The sequence below is a fragment of the Condylura cristata genome, unplaced genomic scaffold, assembly GCF_000260355.1.
Source record: "Condylura cristata isolate star-nosed mole 26May11 unplaced genomic scaffold, ConCri1.0 scaffold00015, whole genome shotgun sequence".
Lineage (NCBI taxonomy): Eukaryota > Metazoa > Chordata > Mammalia > Eulipotyphla > Talpidae > Condylura > Condylura cristata.
Window position 1 is genome coordinate 39,380,065 of NW_004567116.1, and position 16,945 is coordinate 39,397,009.

Here is a 16,945-nt window from a genome sequence, read left to right on the forward strand (position 1 = left end):
GCAGTCTGTGGCCGGTTTGCTTACAAGCGTCCACATGGGCTCCACTTCCTCTGGGGCTGGCGTCCAGCCCTGGAAACCTTACCTTCCGTGAGTCCTTCCGAGGCATCAACATATGGTGCTTGGCCTTCACTATCTTCCTGCGAACTAGGTGGATCCCCAGCCGATCGTGAAGGAAGCTTTTCAGCAGTGGAGGGACTCCTGGAGCCATGGTGGGAAAATGAGGTTACTGACAGCTCGCATCTCCTGTGTCAGCTGCTGTTCAAACTGCTGCCTATGACTGGCGTACTTAGTGATGGTTCCACCAGCCCTGCGAAGCGGGTACCCACATTGTTCCCTTTGGACAAGTGAAGAATCGGAGGCACGGAGGTTAACAAAGATGGTGTGGTGTGAGGGTCAGACTCCACTGTTGTCCTGCCGCTGCAAGGCCCAGGCGTCTAACATGCCTCCGGCTGCTGCATCTTGGGCGGTGGGGTCCGCACTGGGGTTGCATCCCTTGGGCTCAGTGCCCTCAGGAGGGGGAAACCCTGTAGTTGGGCCCTGAACCCCCTCCCCAAGTAGGAAATGAGGTCACAGCAAACCTCATCTGCAAGGCAGGGTGTTGTTTAGAACTCTGCATTCAGTCTTGCTCAGCCCCGAGCTTGCTGTGTGTGACCTTGGGCAGCTCGTGAAGCTCTCTGGCCTGTGTCCCCACGGCACACAGGACACTGCCTGCTGCACAGGGCTGCGTCAGGATGAGCGGATGGGCTCGGGAGCACCTGCTGTTTCCTTCACTCCCCAGCACACCCGGATCCACCTCCACCGCAAGGCAGAGCAGAGCCTCGGACTTGGCACGGATGAGGGGGGAGGAGGCTGCCCACACATCTTAGGCACAGGGATGCGAGGCCGGGTTTGCGGGCACTGTACCTCGTGTGTGCGCCACCAGAGGGTTGTTATGAAAGATGAGCTCAGAGAGAGATGGGAAGAGAGCCACAGGCAGCATGGCATCTTCCTTGGCAATCTGTCAGGAATGCAGGAGAGCATGTCAGGCGGAAGCTGCCTCCACCCCTGCCGGTGCTTAGGGGAGGGGTGGGGCGGGGGCGTGATGCTGCTGTGGGCAGGACTCACTGCTAGGTGATGTCTCATGTGCAATTTTACCTGCTCACACCCAGAACACCTTGCCCCCGTCCTCCAAAATGCCACCTTTGAAACTGAACCTTTTTTCTTCCTCCGCACCAGGTCTGTAGCCTATACCAAGTACTGAGAATGGATGACAAACCAATAAGAACAAAAATAGATATAGCGCTCATCTCACAGAGTCTGGGGCCTGACAGGATTTTAACTTTGACTCAGGATACAATCTGGCTGATGCTTCGCCTTCTTCAAGACAATTTCTGCACACCCGTCAGCCTGTCAAGAGCGCCCCTGATGGTGTCCTGCATTGAGGTCCGTGTTGGGGAGGGATAGGGTCAACTCCAGAGCGAGGAAGGCAGCTCTCATTGTCCCCCACCGTCCCCCTCCCCCATCAGGCAGTAAGTGTAGTAAGTGATAACAGGCAAAAGCGGTAGAGCTAGAGGAGGAACAGAGCGTGGCCAGAAGACCCTCCGGGGCCGAGGACCACAGGCAAGCCGAGAGAGGAGGAACACCAAGAAAACAAATGCACCCCAGCAAGAACCAACAACTGGCTGTCTGAAGGGATGTGCTTTACATACAGAGCTGTAATGAGGCTGGACATTTAGAAAGAAACACACAAGCAGTAGGCATAGGAAAGCTGATTACAGTGGACTAAGGTGGTGGGGTCTGGGTGCTTTGGTGGCCAGAATGGTAACAACACTAGAAGACAACACTAGAACCCCCCCCTTCTGTGGGATTTTTGTACTTTGTATTCTAAAACACAAACACTGTAAAGCAGTGCTACCGCGTACAAAAAAATAAATTAAAAAAAAAAGGAAGAAAACTGCCTAACTATATGAAAACCAGACAAAACAGACATCAAGACAAGGAGTATAGGGTGGCAAGTCATAATAGTAAAAGGATAAACACATTCAGTAACTGAAATCCTAAATTTATTGTCCTTGGTAGTAGGGCTTCAAAATACGTGCAGTGAAATCGTCAGAAATACAGGGAGAAACAGACAAAGCCGGAGTCAGGACTGGAGATTTTAATATCCCTTTCTCATAAAGGGTAGAACAAAGACACAAAACAGTAGTACAGAAAAGACCTGAGTGACAATGTCAGCTACCTCAACTTAATTGATATTTATAGGACACTATTTGCCCAAAATGCAGGCTACACATCTTTTTCTAAGTGCGCATAAACACTTACCAATGTGGATTATAGTCTGGACCATAAACAAAGTTTAAACAGATTTCAGAAAATGAAATCTCACAGGTTACACTATTTGACCATAGTAGAATTAAATCAGAAATCAAAGAATAATGAAAATTAGAATAATATTAATTGAACAGAAATCAAAACATGTGCCATGATAGGTAGGCTCCAGGTATGCAGTGCTTAGAGAAGAAATGTGGTTTTCCACGCTTATGTTAAGAAGAAAGAAGATCTAAATCTATAAATGTTCTACTTGGGCTACCAGAAAAACAGGAGCAAATTAAACTCATTGTGAACAGAGCAGAAATAGTTATGAGCAGGGGAACCTACTAAATCAATGAGATGGAAAACAGACAATAGGAAGATGCAGAAAAACCAGCAGCTAGTTTCATTTTTTAAAAGTGCATAAAAGGGATTACTTCCAGCTATTTTGGATCAATATAAATGATAGACGTTACCTGGTTTCAAGAATGAAAGAGGTACTCCACGAATGGCAAATGATTTTCTCACCAGGATGAGAAGACCATTCGGTAGGGAAAGACTCGTCTTTTCAATAAATGGTGTTGAGGAGCTAGAAGTCCACATTGACAGAATGAAGTTGGACCCCAGTCTCACACTGCATGTGAAGGGGTAGCTCAAAAGGGCGCAAAGACTTAAATGTAAGAGCTAAAACTATATAAACTCCTAGGAAAAAAAAAACACTCGGGCGGTGTAGCTGTCCTGCTGGCTTCCTGTAGGAGTATAAGCAGAGCACCTTAAAAGCTGCCTGCATTTCAGATTCGAAAGTAGGTCAATTAGTGGGGTTTACAGAAAATCAAACAGGATATGGATAACAAAAAAATATATGGAAATCATATTAAAGCTGCTGTTGCCTTAGGCTAGCACATTTCTCACTTCAATCTACCCTCAAGTAACTGAGGCTTAACTGAGCTCAGACCCTAAGCACAAAAGGGGTGGGGTGGGGGAATAAATTTATCTAAACTACTTTCTGAGACTTGCTTTTGCAGACACAGCTGCATCCAGATATTTACTGATTAATCTTGACCCAGGCTCTAAGGTGAGTTGGAGTTGGGAGCTTCTAGAACAGGGGGGTGACCCACAGGTGAGGGGCCCACCAGCAGAAATTCCAATCTCCAGTTACCTGAAGAAAAGCCTCTTCATACTTCCTTATGTATGAACTGCCTTGTAAGTAGCTAGTGAACTTGAGCTAAGTCCACATTTCTTTGTTCCTACTTCACTCCTTTACCAAGACTTTTATTCCTACTTCACTCCTTCACCAAGACTTTTAACTCCTTTGCACTCAACCTCATCCCCTGAAGGCTATATAAACCCATTTCCTCTCTTAAACAGGGAGGTAGCCTTGAGTTTATCGCCATCCTTCCTGTCAACTTATGTGTAATAAAGCTTCTATCTCTTCTCAAAGCTGAGGTCGGGGTTTTGAGACATCCATTGGTAGCGAGCCCACTGCTTGGCAATACTCACTCTTCACTTAACTAAACTCACTGACTCAGAGTAAACATCACTGTCTAGACAAACTTCCCTGATGTCAGATATTAAGGTAGATTCTTCGGTCATACACTTATGAACTTGTTCATAATGCCGAGCAAGCTTATATATCCAGTATCAGTCTTCCTGATAGGTGTCAAGCTCCTCAGAGCAGGGGCTGAGTCTCTCTTTGGACACTGTATTCGCAGGGCCTGCACTGAGCCTGGCCTGTGGTATGTATTAAATAATGTCTCTGCCTCCCCCACCCCAAGAACTCCTGAATCTGCAAACCTGTTCTGCAGGGATCCACAAGGTTGGCCTTTAGGCCAGAGTAGCTGGCATCTCGCCCCACTTCCCATCTGTCCCCTGAGGAAATAGGTAGAGAAGCAGAGAGTCACCTTGTTGTAGGCCAGGCTAAGGTATCTCAGCTCTGGGAAGGGTGGGGCCAGCGTCTGGTTCCTGGCTTTCAGGGACTTCACAGGAAGAATTTCGAATATGGGAGGAAGTGCACATACCTTGGTTGTCTTAGGAGGGAAAAAAAAGGTCAAAGTCAAAGCGCCCTGATGATAAAGAAGTTGAATCCTGCCAAGGACCAGCAGAGACTTCCTGAGAAGTGTGCTAGCAAATGAGCATTCCACATGGGGAATGTCACCGAGAGTTCTGGTTCCACATTCTCCAGAGTCACTTGGTGAGCTAGTTCTCCAGCACCCAAAGTTCCAGTTTCAAGTTCTCTGAGGCTAGCGAGTAAAATAAACAGTGGTACCAATATCAGAGGGTCTTTGGCCCTCAGGAGTCTACCCTGAACTATCTTTTCTACATATATGGGCCAGCATTTCTCTGGAAGGTGAAGGGATGGTTAAGGAGACTTTCCTGGAGGGGAGAGGAGTGATGAGTCTCGCACACCTGATGGGCAGCCCTCACCCAGGCGGACGGGCAGCTGAGTCTCAGGCACCTTTGGGCAGGCCTGATGCAGGACTGCCGCAAGGTACAGCGGGGTCACTTGCAGGGTCACGGTCTCTCAGCGCAAGAAGACCGCCTCAGGTTTGATTGATCAAACTTGGAAATTGCTGGGTTAAGTAGGTTCAACTCAGTTCACTCTCTCTTTCCTTGAGTTTGATGGGATTCATTTAAGGGATTTACAGGATAGATGTTGGGATAGTGATTGGGTTCAGATCAACTAGATTCTGTTCCAAGCTCTACTAATCACTATGTAGTACAGTAAGCAAATCACTTAAATTTCACTTGCTCCTTCAGTGAATGTTTGTGAGTACGTACTTGGGGCAAAGTATTTTGTGCTCTCTTGGGATCCAACTTGCTTCACACAGTGGGATAGTTCAGTTATAGGGGGCCTTTGGGAACTCCTGTGACTGTCCTCTCCAGCTGACTCAAATGCAGTCTGAGAGGCCAGGGTGGAATAGGCGGACTAGGCGGCAGCCTGACAAGACAATCTCCATATCTGCCATTTCCTATCTGGAGAAAGGCTGTGGGAGCTAAAGGCGGCAAGTCAGATCGGAAAACAGGAAGAAAGAAAAAAAAAAGCCAGAGTCAGACTCAGACTCAGTTGTCTCCCACTGTCCAGGGTCAGCAGTGTCTGGACCTAAAGGCATGACTGGGTCTGCTGGGGACAAAGTGGGGACACCCCTGACTTTTTTTTTTTAAAGATGTATTAATTTATGCATACAGAACTGGGGTACAGGCCAGAGATGCAGGGGCGGTGAGAAGTTTCACCAGAGACAGAGTGGGGAGCAGAACTGGCCAACTGATGAAGTACACCACTGAGGGCAGCAGCAAGCGGGTCAGGAGAGGTCTGCCACGCCATGTGGGTCACCTCCAGGGCGGGGATCTAACTCATGCTGAAGTGGCTCTAGCTTCTTAGTGCTGTGCTTTAACCGGCTGTGCCACCAAGGAGGGCCCGACACACCTGCCTTTTATAGACATCCACTAACAGCCGCCAGCATCTTGTGCTATCTCTATGGTCTCAGATGCCACAGCTGCCGTCTGAGCACTGAACCACCTACCACTTGTTTTTGACTTCTGTGGCAAACTGTCCAATGGCCATCAGTACCTTTAGCCCATATACAGGCCCTGTGCACATGGCCTGGTTGCTTCTCTTAGTCAGAGGTGGAGTCTGAAAATGAAGCTGGCTATTATCAAATACAGAATCCATCTGATCTTTGTCTGGGTTTCTGGCACTGAACTTGTAAAACCTTTGGAATTACCCGAGTGACAGAAGTGTCTCTGTTTTTCAAGGATGCTGTGGATCACCCTTTGAGTTTAGGCTAAGGAGATGGATCCAGATTGGGCTGGCTACCTAGAAAGACTTCCAAATGATGAAAGGGGGTTTGGCCTGACAGCTTGGCCTGACAGCTTAGGAGGAGTGGCGAGGACTAGAAACTGAGGTCAGTCACATGCACAGTGACTCAATCCTGTCTATGCAATGAAACTGCAATAGAGATCTGGACACTGAGACTCAGGGATGCTTCCTGGCTGACGACAGACATCAGCATGCAGGAGTTTGACACGCCTGACTGCATGAGGAAAGGACCCAGAAGTTCTGATCTGGGGCCCTCCCAGACCTTGCCTTATATAGCTTCCACTTGCCTGGTCCTGATTTATAACCATAAGTATAGTGTTTTCCTGAATTCTGTGAGTTCTAGCAAATGAGTGAACCCAAGGGGGCTGTGGGAACTCCCAAATTTATAGCCAGTGGGTCACAAGTACAGTAGCTTGGGTATCCCCAACCTGCAATAGGCATCTGAAGTGGGGGCAGTCTTGTCGAGGACTGTGTCCTTAGTTTGCGGGGTCTGTGCTAGGTGGTTCATGTCAGAACCGTACTGCAGTATTATACTGGCCTAAGCCTTCCTTTGACCAACAGAATGTAGTAGAAGTGCCGTTGTGTGAACTTCAGAGTTTCGCATTCACCCTTGCTCTCTTGGAAGCCTGATGCCACAGTGCTGAAAATAACTTCATTCTGGAAGCCCAGAATGAAAAGAGAATAAGGAGATACCAAGTCTTGCCCACTGTCCACCAAGTGCCAGCTGCACGAGTGAGCCCTGGCAAAACCAGTCGCACTACTAACCAACTAATAAATGGTGATGGTTTGAGTCAGTATTGTTGGGTTGTTTGGGTCTACAGTAATTGTTAGTTGATAAACTTCTCCGTTGTATGTGTTGGGTGGGAGTAACTCAGCTGGCTTGGAGAGACACAGGTTGGCTCCATTTTCGTTGTGTTTCCTCAGTCAGCCTTCAGTGCGCCAGTCTTCATGAGTTGGTTAGTAAGCATCAAACTTGAGAGACAATTAATTTTGGGTGCTGACAAAAATCAAGTGTCTGAGTGTATGACACCAAGGATGGTGGTATATTTGGCAAGATCACTCTGGCTTTGGGGGGTCTCTTGTTACGTTGCTGCTGCCTGGGCTTTCTCCTAGTGGCAGCCTCACATCAATGCCAGCTTGACCACCTGGCACTGATTACCAGCAGTATTACTACTGAACAGCATCTGAGAACAATGATTTGAGCCTGTGGGTGTGTGCGCCAGGGGCCAAACTGACTAGTTCACTGCTACATTGCTACAGGCCAGCACAATGCCCAGAACACATCAGGCGCTTGATAAATATTTGTTCAATGAATGGGCTTCCTCAGTGGTCATTACTGATGTCTCTCACGGCTCCATTAACTTATTTTTGCTCATTAAAATAAATGTTCTAACTCAAGGACACAAACTCAAGATAGTCAGTTCCTACCTCTGAGGTTGAAAATCCAGGATAAGATGAGAACACCACTTCTGAAACAAAAGAGAAACAGAGTGAAGGTCAGTGAGAGCACTGTCTGACCCCCGGAGAGGTGAGGGGCTGTGTCTGCCAAGTCCTCGGCCAGACCTCTGAGGTCCTGCCTGTCTGGCCCCTCTGTGATTCTCATGCTACCTGTCCCCTCATTCTACTTCAGCCACACTGACCTTTTGGACTCTGCAACATACTAGTTCTTTCTAGCCTCATAAGGATGAGCAGCAGTACTGGCCCGAGAGCCAACTGTCTAGAGGAAATACATATATATGTATATGTATGTGTACATGTATATGTGTATATACATATATATACACACATATATACACACACACACATATACACACACATATGTCAGGGGATTTGAAATACTATTTGTCACATTAGTAGAAATATAATGTATCAAGACACTGAATTGAGGCTAGCCACCGAGAATAGTCACTGAAACTACAACTCCCAGCAACACCAAAGGGAGGACTGCGAGGACCCAAGGGCAGAGCTAAGCAGCCGGTTTGAGACTTTTTGGGCTATAAAAGGCGGAGCTGTAGTGCTGAGGCTCTCCGTCCCGTGGCCTCAGGGCTGGCGGCTGGTCCGTGGCTCTTGACCTGCTTTCAGTGTACTACTGGGGTTCCAAGTCTTCGTAAGTGGTAGCACGCATTAGCTAACCTGTACCTTTCTCTCTCTCTTTCCCTGGGTTGTTCCTTTTCGTTTCCCCTTGTAAATAAACCCATTAGTGACCTTTTTGTGTGTGTCTGCAGTGCAGCTGAATCTCAAGTGCACAGGTGAGGACCCACAGACAGGAAACCCAGTTCACTTTGGGTTGCCCTGTAACAGTAGTGTGGTAGTAAGAAAAAGGCTGTAGAATGATTTCACTCTTAGGACCATGGAGGTGAGATGAGCCGATAAACCGCTGCGTTCAAGGTAGTAAAGCAAAACATATGCTGGGATTGGGTCCCATGCTTTGCTCCAGCTAGCGGGATAATGATACTGTATACTGACAAAGATTACATGAAAATGAAGGAAACAGAAATAGCAGTGGAATAGCACATGTGGGTGCCGAGTAGCAATCTCCTGGGGAGGCAAAAAGCCCCCACCTCCAGAAAGATGAGGGACAGCATTCTACCTGAATGCACATCTTGCCCTTCCCCACAATCTCAGGAAAAAGTTGCAGATCAGAGCCTAGATTCTAAGGTTCTGATTGATTAGTCAACAAAAAGATGGACAATCAAGAATTCCAAATATTTGAGGGAAATTAACACAGTGGAAAAAAAAAACACATGAAATAGAAAAAGAAGAAGAAGAAGAACAAGAAGACCTAGAGTCTGATTTTGAACTTCTGGTCTCCAGAATAGTGAGAAAATAAATTTCTGTTATTTGAGTCACCCCACTTGTGGTATTTTGTTATGGCAGCCCTAGCAAACCAATACACTGCGCTAAATCAATGTTAGAAATTGCCCTTGAAACGACATCTATACTAATATATATATATGTATGTAAATGTGTAAACTTAGCAGACAGGTAATGGCAGAAGATATTTAAAACATTAAAACTTTCAAGACACATGAATGGAGATTCACAGAAACTGAAAACCACAGAAACTGAAAACTTTATTTATTATGGCTGTGGAAATGAAGAAATGTTTAACATCACCAGAAATTAGAAAAATGAAAATTAATTAGAAAAAATTAAAACAACGAAATGTCACTTTACACCTACCAAGACTAAAAAATTAGAAAACTTGGAAAACTGGATGATACCAAGCAAGTGATGACAGACTTGTAGAGAATCAGACACCCTAAGGTACTACCAGTGTGAGTGGGGGTCTCCATGGGGATCAATTTAAGATGACAAGGAAACAGATCAACATGGGCAGAAAAGAGGATGTAAGAAGTCTCTGGAGAACATCAATGTCCCGGTGTTAACCTTCTCTGGAAAGCCTTGTCTGAGTTTCTTATTAGTTGAGAGGAAAAAGAAGAGAAATTCACTGTGAAGCAGATTTTTTTTTTTTATATTTAAAGAGTTTATTAGAAAAGAGACAGGAGAGGAAAGGACACTTGCATAGCCTTTGAAGCAGATTTTAAAGGCACCTTGACTGATAGAACCATTGAAATGGTCCTTGTGAGACCCCAGCCCCATCCCCAGCAGCTTAAATGCAGCAGCTCAGCAGGGAGCCACTGGCTCGGAATAAACTCAGAAATCTGCTCTCATCGGGAGAGCCAAAGTTTCTGGGGAGGGACATCGCTCACCTGTCCGGTCCACATCCTTTTTCATGGGCAGTATGGTATAGTCTGGTTGCTCATCCGAAGGCTCAAACATCCACGGCTTGGGAGGCAGTGCGGATGGGGAGTCCTTCCGGGGACTTCCCCTGCCTCCAACCCAGTCTGCAGACCCTTCGCGGAGCTGAACCTGCTGTAGGTACGGGATCCTGGAAATCCTGTTTTGGTCCAGGCTTAACTTCTTCAGTCTTTAATTAAGGAAAGTGAATACAGAATCACAGCAGTAATACGTCAAGGACATTTACCAACCAACTTTAGGAAAAAGAAAACAGAATCAGGTTTGGACACTTACTCTTCTTATGTGACCTTGAGCCAGTGATTTAACCTCTCTGGGCCTCAATATCCCTATTTGTAAAATGGGGATAGTATTTATTAACCTTTTAAGGTCCTTGTGAGTGAGACAATATGTAAATAATCTGGCATAGAGGGGTATTCAGTAAATGGGATCTGAATCAAGGTAAATTATCCATGGATCTAACGTTTAATCACTAAAATGCCAGCATTTTCTTACTTCAACCAAATCGGTAGAACCCAACAGTTGAACTTCTCTGTCTCCCTCTTTTTATTCATTATGGTCTTTCCTCTCAGTCTGGGTCCTGAGTCCAGCAGCATCTCTGCCTACCTTCCTTTCTCTAGTCACATGATCGGAAATGTCCTTCTCAGAGGGGAGAAAGGCCTCACCCGGGGCCACACAACAGAAGTAAGTGGTGGGGTTGGGCTTTATTGTCAGTCTGGGCTTTTTGGCTTCTGTAATACTCAGGGTGTGAGCTCTGCTGGGGACTACAGAGGCCACTGCGGGGAGCGCCTGGGGCCCTACCTCCGGAGCCCCGCCAGGCTGGCAAAGCAGTTGGGATTGGAGAGTCTGTTGTCATCCAGCATTAGCGTCTCCAGCGCTGGGAACCTCAGGATGTAGCTCTTGCTTGCCACGGGTGTTGCCGATGATTCCCTGTGGTACAAAGAATCTTGGGTGATGAGCAAGGGCAGAGGACAAGCTCCACCATCGCTGGAACAAACGGGGGCAGGGAGTCAGTACTGTGGCTGACCAGCTTGGGAACTTCTCTAGTGCCCCAAAGAAGACCCTGCAGAGAGGGGCAGTCTCCCCCTCAAGCGGCCCCTCTCCCCAACCTTACTGACTCTTTTCCTGGAAAGAGACTGCACACCCTAGTGGGCTCAGAGAGACCGAAATGGGGCGGCCAGTTAACACTGCTCTGCCTTTTATAAGTTTCACCCGAATTGTAACAGAAAAATTTCATTTGTCTCTAAGATTTAGTTGCTAGGGGCAGTCATAGGTAGGTAAGGAGGACAAAATGCCAGGCTTCAGAGAAAGCATGAGGCTCTGCCACTAAGCCCTCCCCAGGGCAGTTTGAGGTGAGCAGCCCTTTGAGTGGCAGGGGGCCCTCGACAATTTCTTTGTGTGTAACTACCTGTCCACCCGTGCCAGGACCTACTAAGCCAGACGATGGAAATGGACGTGGAGAGGCTGAGGTTTCCAGCTCTTAGGAGTGGTGCTATTTTTATTACAACTTCTGGCAAAAGGAATTAACATCATTTAAAATCTGACAGACTTTACTGTTGAGAAACTAAGAGAATGGCTGCATTAATGGGAATTCGTGCCCCTGGGGGTGGGGTCAGGAGCCCTGGGCTGGGAGTCTAGGGCAGTTGCTGCTTTGCTTGATGTGTGGCTTCTAGCTGGTGTCGGGCCCAGTCAGTTTCTCTGTCTCTGTGATAAAAAGGTTTTTTGCGCTTTACACTAACTAGACTTTGAATCAGGCTAAAAATATAGCTCAATAGACTGAACCAGGGGCTGCAGCAAACAAGATGAAATTTAGAAAGCTCTGAGGTCTGTTCAAATGTCAGATCAACTTCTGTGATGAGACAGAAGCCCCCCGCCCCCAAAAGAATGAGGAAGACATGGTTTAACTTGCATGGGCAAAGAAGGCCTGGTTATGCGGCTGTAAGAAATTAGTGCTCCTTTAGGTGGCTTTATTAGGAATAGTGCTTAGGAAGAAAAAAGCGAACAATCCCCCTCTGCTCTGTGCTGGTCAAGCCTGGGGTGTGGGGACAGAGGGAGGGGAGGAGTATCAGGTCTGATGGGAGGGCCAAAGTGTCAGATGTCAGCCAAAGCAAGTGAGAGAAGCATCCAGAGATGGTGTTAGGCCAAATATGATTCCCTTAACCACTCACGTGGAGATACTATTGCCATACATCTTTAATGAGATGCAAATAGTTCAGAATAGGAGAGAGAGAGAGAGAGAGAAATGGAAAAAACAAAGAGGAAAGAGGACAGAGAAGTAGGCAGAGACAGGTCACGAAAAGTCTTGGGCTCAAGGGTAATGGCCTTTATCTTTAGAATGATGGAAAGCTGCTGAGGGACTTTAAGCAGGATGTGACAGAACCTGATATATGGTGTGGAAACATCCCTCTGGCAGATGATAAGAAGAATGAGAAACTGGAGACTTAGACTAGCCCATTCCCCTCAATTTAGGAAGCAGAATTCAGGACACTTGGTGAATTGATGCGTGGGTGGGGGGTTGGGGAGGGAGGAAAGGATTAGGCCCACACCACCCAGCTGTCTCCCGCACAGCTGTAAGGTGGGTGGAGAGCAGGGCCTGCCCCTGAGGCCAGGGACACAGAAGTGGGCATTTTGGCACAAGTTTGGTATAAGTTGGGTATATGGGTGTAGAGTTAAGAAGACAGATGAGAGATAGAGAATAAGCAAGACTTGGGAAGAGAGATCACCCCCCCCCCACTCCAAAAAAATAGTATAAACATTAAGAAAGCCAGTGGATTGAGAGTCGACAACTGGGACCACCAACATTTAAGAGGCTGGGAGAAAAGAAGGAATCCTCAGCACATACTGAGTGTAAACAGATGAAGGGGAAGAAAATAACACAGCACTTGTCTGGAGTAGCGACTTTCAGAGGACAATGAATGATTTCAGTTGATGTTCTGTTGTAAGTAGAAGTACATTTACTCTCCCTATCTTACAGGGAAGGAAATGGCGGGGCAGAGTAGAGCAGACTTACCTACTTCTATGTAGTGAGGCTTTCCAATGAAAAAAAGTACATGGATAATCAAAATGTATAAAGAAAAAAATCCCTCCCTTAAAGCCTGCAAGAGGTGTGGAGGCAGTAAGGAAGCAGCATACCACAATCAAAAAACGGGAGACAGAAGCTGGGCACAAGAAGCGACTTTTGCTGATCTTGTCAAGACCAGAGATGGGGCATCAAATCAGAGAGCCCCGACATGAAGTCCAGATCCTGAAGAGATATAGCCTTGGCCAGAGTGAACCAGAGCTGAGCCCATTCCCCTCATCACACAGCCAGGGGGAAGCAGAGAAGGTGTGGGGCCGGGGAAGGCAGACGAGTCCTCTTGCCAACAATAGTCAGAGGAAATATCTAGCTAGTTTAGTTTAAAACGGTTCTGTACAGAGGTGCCCCATGGCCCCTGGCCAAAATAAATGGAAAGGTTTATGGTACTGCAGACTAAATAATATGCACCAGCTCTCCCCAGAGTATAAACTAGAAAATCCAGACAAAATATATATATTAAAAGCAATCTTCTTTAAGGCATCTGGGAACTAACAAACTGTGAAAGTTTAAGGGCCAAGATTTAGAAGGAGGAGGAAATCCAAAAGGGTTCATGTAACATCTGCTGAGACAGACAGCGTAAGGAGCTGAGCAGAATTCCTGACACCCTTGCTAGTCTAGGGACAAAAAAGTCAGCATTCAGGGTGTGCCAGAGAAAGGGAGCCCTGCTAAACTGCCCATGCTTTAAGTCAGAGTATTGAGAGATTTAAATTTCGGGAGATGTATGAACTAAGTGCTGGCCTTGCAAATAACTTTAGTTTTTATAAGTTAGGAAGATTTAGAATTGTTAGTGGTGTACATAGCCAAAATACTCTAACATCATGAGGGGAAAAAAAGCACTTGAGTTACTCAAAAGAGAGTCAATACCTGCCATTTAGTTTCCAGGCTATTGGAAACCAATTATACGAGTGTGGCTCCTCAAGCTACAAGAGTCACTTAAAAAAAAAAAAAAAAGATTTATTTATTTGTGCATAGAGCACTGGAGTATAGGCCAGAGGTGCAGGGGCGGTGAGAGGCTTCACCAGAGACAGAGTGGGGAGCAGAACAGGCAGATCGACGAAGCACACTGCTGAGGGGGGAGCAGTGTGCAGGTCAGGAGAGGTCTGCCACGCCATGTGGTCACCTCTGGGGTGGGGATCAAACTCATGCTGAAGTGGTTTTAGCTTCTCAGTGCTGTGCTTTAATCCACTGCACCACCAGGGAGGGCCCACATGAACACATTTCAAGTGCTCAATCTGACTAGTGGTGAACATACTGGACAATGCAGATATAGGACATTTCCAATGTGCAGACATTCTACTGAAGGATGCTGGACTAGGCCTTTTGAGGATTACTAGTCATTACCTGCAAGTTGGTGCTAATGTCTAGATATGATAAACATATTCAGTGATGATGAATACAATGATGGGAATGGGCTTAGTTCTGAGTCGCTCTAACTAAGGGGATTATGATGGTCATATAGAAGAGTGACAGTTTAGCTTGTGAATGGATCCCCAAATGAAGCCATAAACCTCCTTTTAGTTATCTCCTCAGTTTATAGATGTACAATTAGAGTAAGAAGACTGGTAACAAACTATAGAAATGATCCCTGAAAAATACTGGATGGTTTCATTCATAGCAGGAGTATAAGGGATTAGGAAAAAAAAAAGCAATTGTAATAAAGTGAAATGAAAATCAGGGCTCTCCCTGGTAGCACAATGGGTTAAAGCACAGCACTATGAAGCTGTTGCAGCCACTGTATCACCAGTTCAAGCCCCGGCTAGGGAGGTGACCCACATGGCATAGCAGACCTCTCCTGACCCGCCTCCTGACCTGCCCGCTGCTCCCCTCAGCAGTGTACTTCGTCAATCTGCTTGTTCTGCTCCCCACGCTGTCTCTGGTGAATCCTCTCACCGCACCTGCACCTCTGGCCTATACTCCAGTTCTGTATGCACAAATAAATAAATCTTAAAAAAAAAGAAAAGAAAACCAACAAAGAACTATAAACCAGAGACATTATATAGGAGTGGAGAGGGAAATAGGATAAAAACTGGGGCGGGAAGAGTGCACAGGACTGTAGTGGTGACGCACGGGGATTACAACCTAGATGAAAAATAAACAACCTAGATGAAAAATAAACAAAAAAGAATAAGCAGCTAGGAAACTGATAGAATAACCAAATTTTGTTTACTAGCCCAAAGTAAAGGCTACTACAGTGGGAAGAGTCAACTTGAAATGCCAAGTATTTTGCTTTCAGCACTGTCAACCAAAAATAATTCTGCATCTCCAGGTAACTGCTGTCACTGAAGACTAGGTAGGTTGCAGGGTGAGGTCATCTGAGGTCACTGTTTAGCTTGTTTACTTGACTTGTGCAGAAGACAGTTCTTGAAGAATGACTGTCAAGTATTATAAGCTAATAATTTTAGCTGCTGTGTCACATGTGGCTTCTGTCCAATGTAGCAAATCCATACAGTATCCAGCACTTGTGACGCAGCCAAGGACCTGGCAAATGTTTCTTTCTCTTTATCAATGAACAAAAACTACTATATGCAGTCAGTTTTCACCTGACAGGGCCAGCAGTGCACCTCTGTCCTCTCAGGGCTTTATCAACTCACCAGTCCAATCATAATCCATTATTCAGGGATCTTGACTATGTTGGAATCTCAAGAACATCATATTGATTAGACCTGAAGGACAGGAAGATGCAGACACCCTACACATGGCAGACATGTGTGCCAGAGGATGAAAGTAAACACCAAAATTTAAAGGACTTCCACCTTGACAAATATCCTCAATACTCAGGTATCTGGAATATGCTGTGATATTCCTCCAACATAGTCCTTCCGAGAAAAAGGCACAAAACTGCTCTTCAGGGCCAACTGTGCACCAAAGAGCTGTGCTGTCTATGTAGGGTTACCATACATCCTGGTTTTTAAGAACAGCCCAAGTCTTCACAAATTAACTAACAGTATCCCTTTCCATCTCAAACAGACCCTGGTTTGGTTGATAAATCACATGGTTACTCTAAACAGCACCTTTTATAGGCACCAAATGCAGAATCATTTTTGAGCAACAGTCCATCTTACTCTACAGATAACCACTTTCATTTTGAAAACCAGTTTCTGGTTTACTGCTGCATGTTGATAGAGGTGAAACACCTGGCCATGTATGGGACACAAAGTGGCCATGTAACTTGAGATGTTCATCATTAATCAAATGTGCAGCAAAACTCCATCAAGTGAAAGCAGTGTTTGAGAGCATGCGCAAACAAATCTAGAGGTGCATGAGATTAATATGGTAAAGATTCCTATGATATCTGCTTTTGCTGCCATGAAACCACAACAAAGGTCCTACACACAGCTGATATAGGAGACAAACCTCCACTTGCATTGACAAATGATCGGGCACGATATGTTGACCCTAACCAAAACGAGGAATGGCTGTGAAGGACAAAGAAAGAGAAATCCTCCCAACGGGTAGAGCTTAAAGCAATACAGCTGACTCTCCACTTTTCTCGGTTGGGAGACAGCCAGAGGTATAGGTCTGTGCTGAGGCATGGGCAGTAGCTAATGGTTTAGCTGAACAGTCAAAGCTTGGGGGGAAATAATGTAAAACTGCTGACAGGGCAATATATCTAGACAGATACTACCCAACTCATGAATAATTTAATAAAGCCAATTTGCTCTATAAAACAAGTTGCTGACTGGGAAGCTGGAAGGGCAATTATGTGACTGGACCTCTCAGAATGTACAGAGAGTGGGAGGCCTGTGAGTGTTCCATATGAATGCTTCCCAAAGACTAGCCACTGTAGAGGAGATGCTCCATGATCAGGTAGACAAGATGCCCCATTCCATGGAGGTCAGCTGGCCTCTTTCCTTGGACACTCTGGTGCTTGCAAAATGGTCTTGGTAGAGATGAAAACTATACAAGTTCCCCTCACCAAAGAAGATCTGAATACCATCCCAGCTGAGTACTCAACCTGCCAACAGCAGAAGTAAACTTTATATTATATGTCTTTACAATTTTTT

At 46.0% G+C, this 16,945-nt stretch overlaps 1 protein-coding gene across 1 annotated transcript in view; it reads right to left on the reverse strand.

Annotated features, from left to right (window-relative positions):
• Positions 1–16,945, reverse strand: part of XRRA1 (X-ray radiation resistance associated 1) — a 47,392-nt gene that overhangs the window by 6,989 nt on the left and 23,458 nt on the right. The window contains exons 9-14 of the mRNA XM_004683204.2: positions 10,667–10,795; positions 9,820–10,037; positions 7,535–7,575; positions 4,191–4,316; positions 904–997; positions 83–198 (exon numbers count right to left, since the gene is read on the reverse strand). Of these exons, the coding sequence (XP_004683261.1) occupies positions 83–198; positions 904–997; positions 4,191–4,316; positions 7,535–7,575; positions 9,820–10,037; positions 10,667–10,795 (724 nt within the window). The remainder of the gene's footprint in view (positions 1–82; positions 199–903; positions 998–4,190; positions 4,317–7,534; positions 7,576–9,819; positions 10,038–10,666; positions 10,796–16,945) is intronic.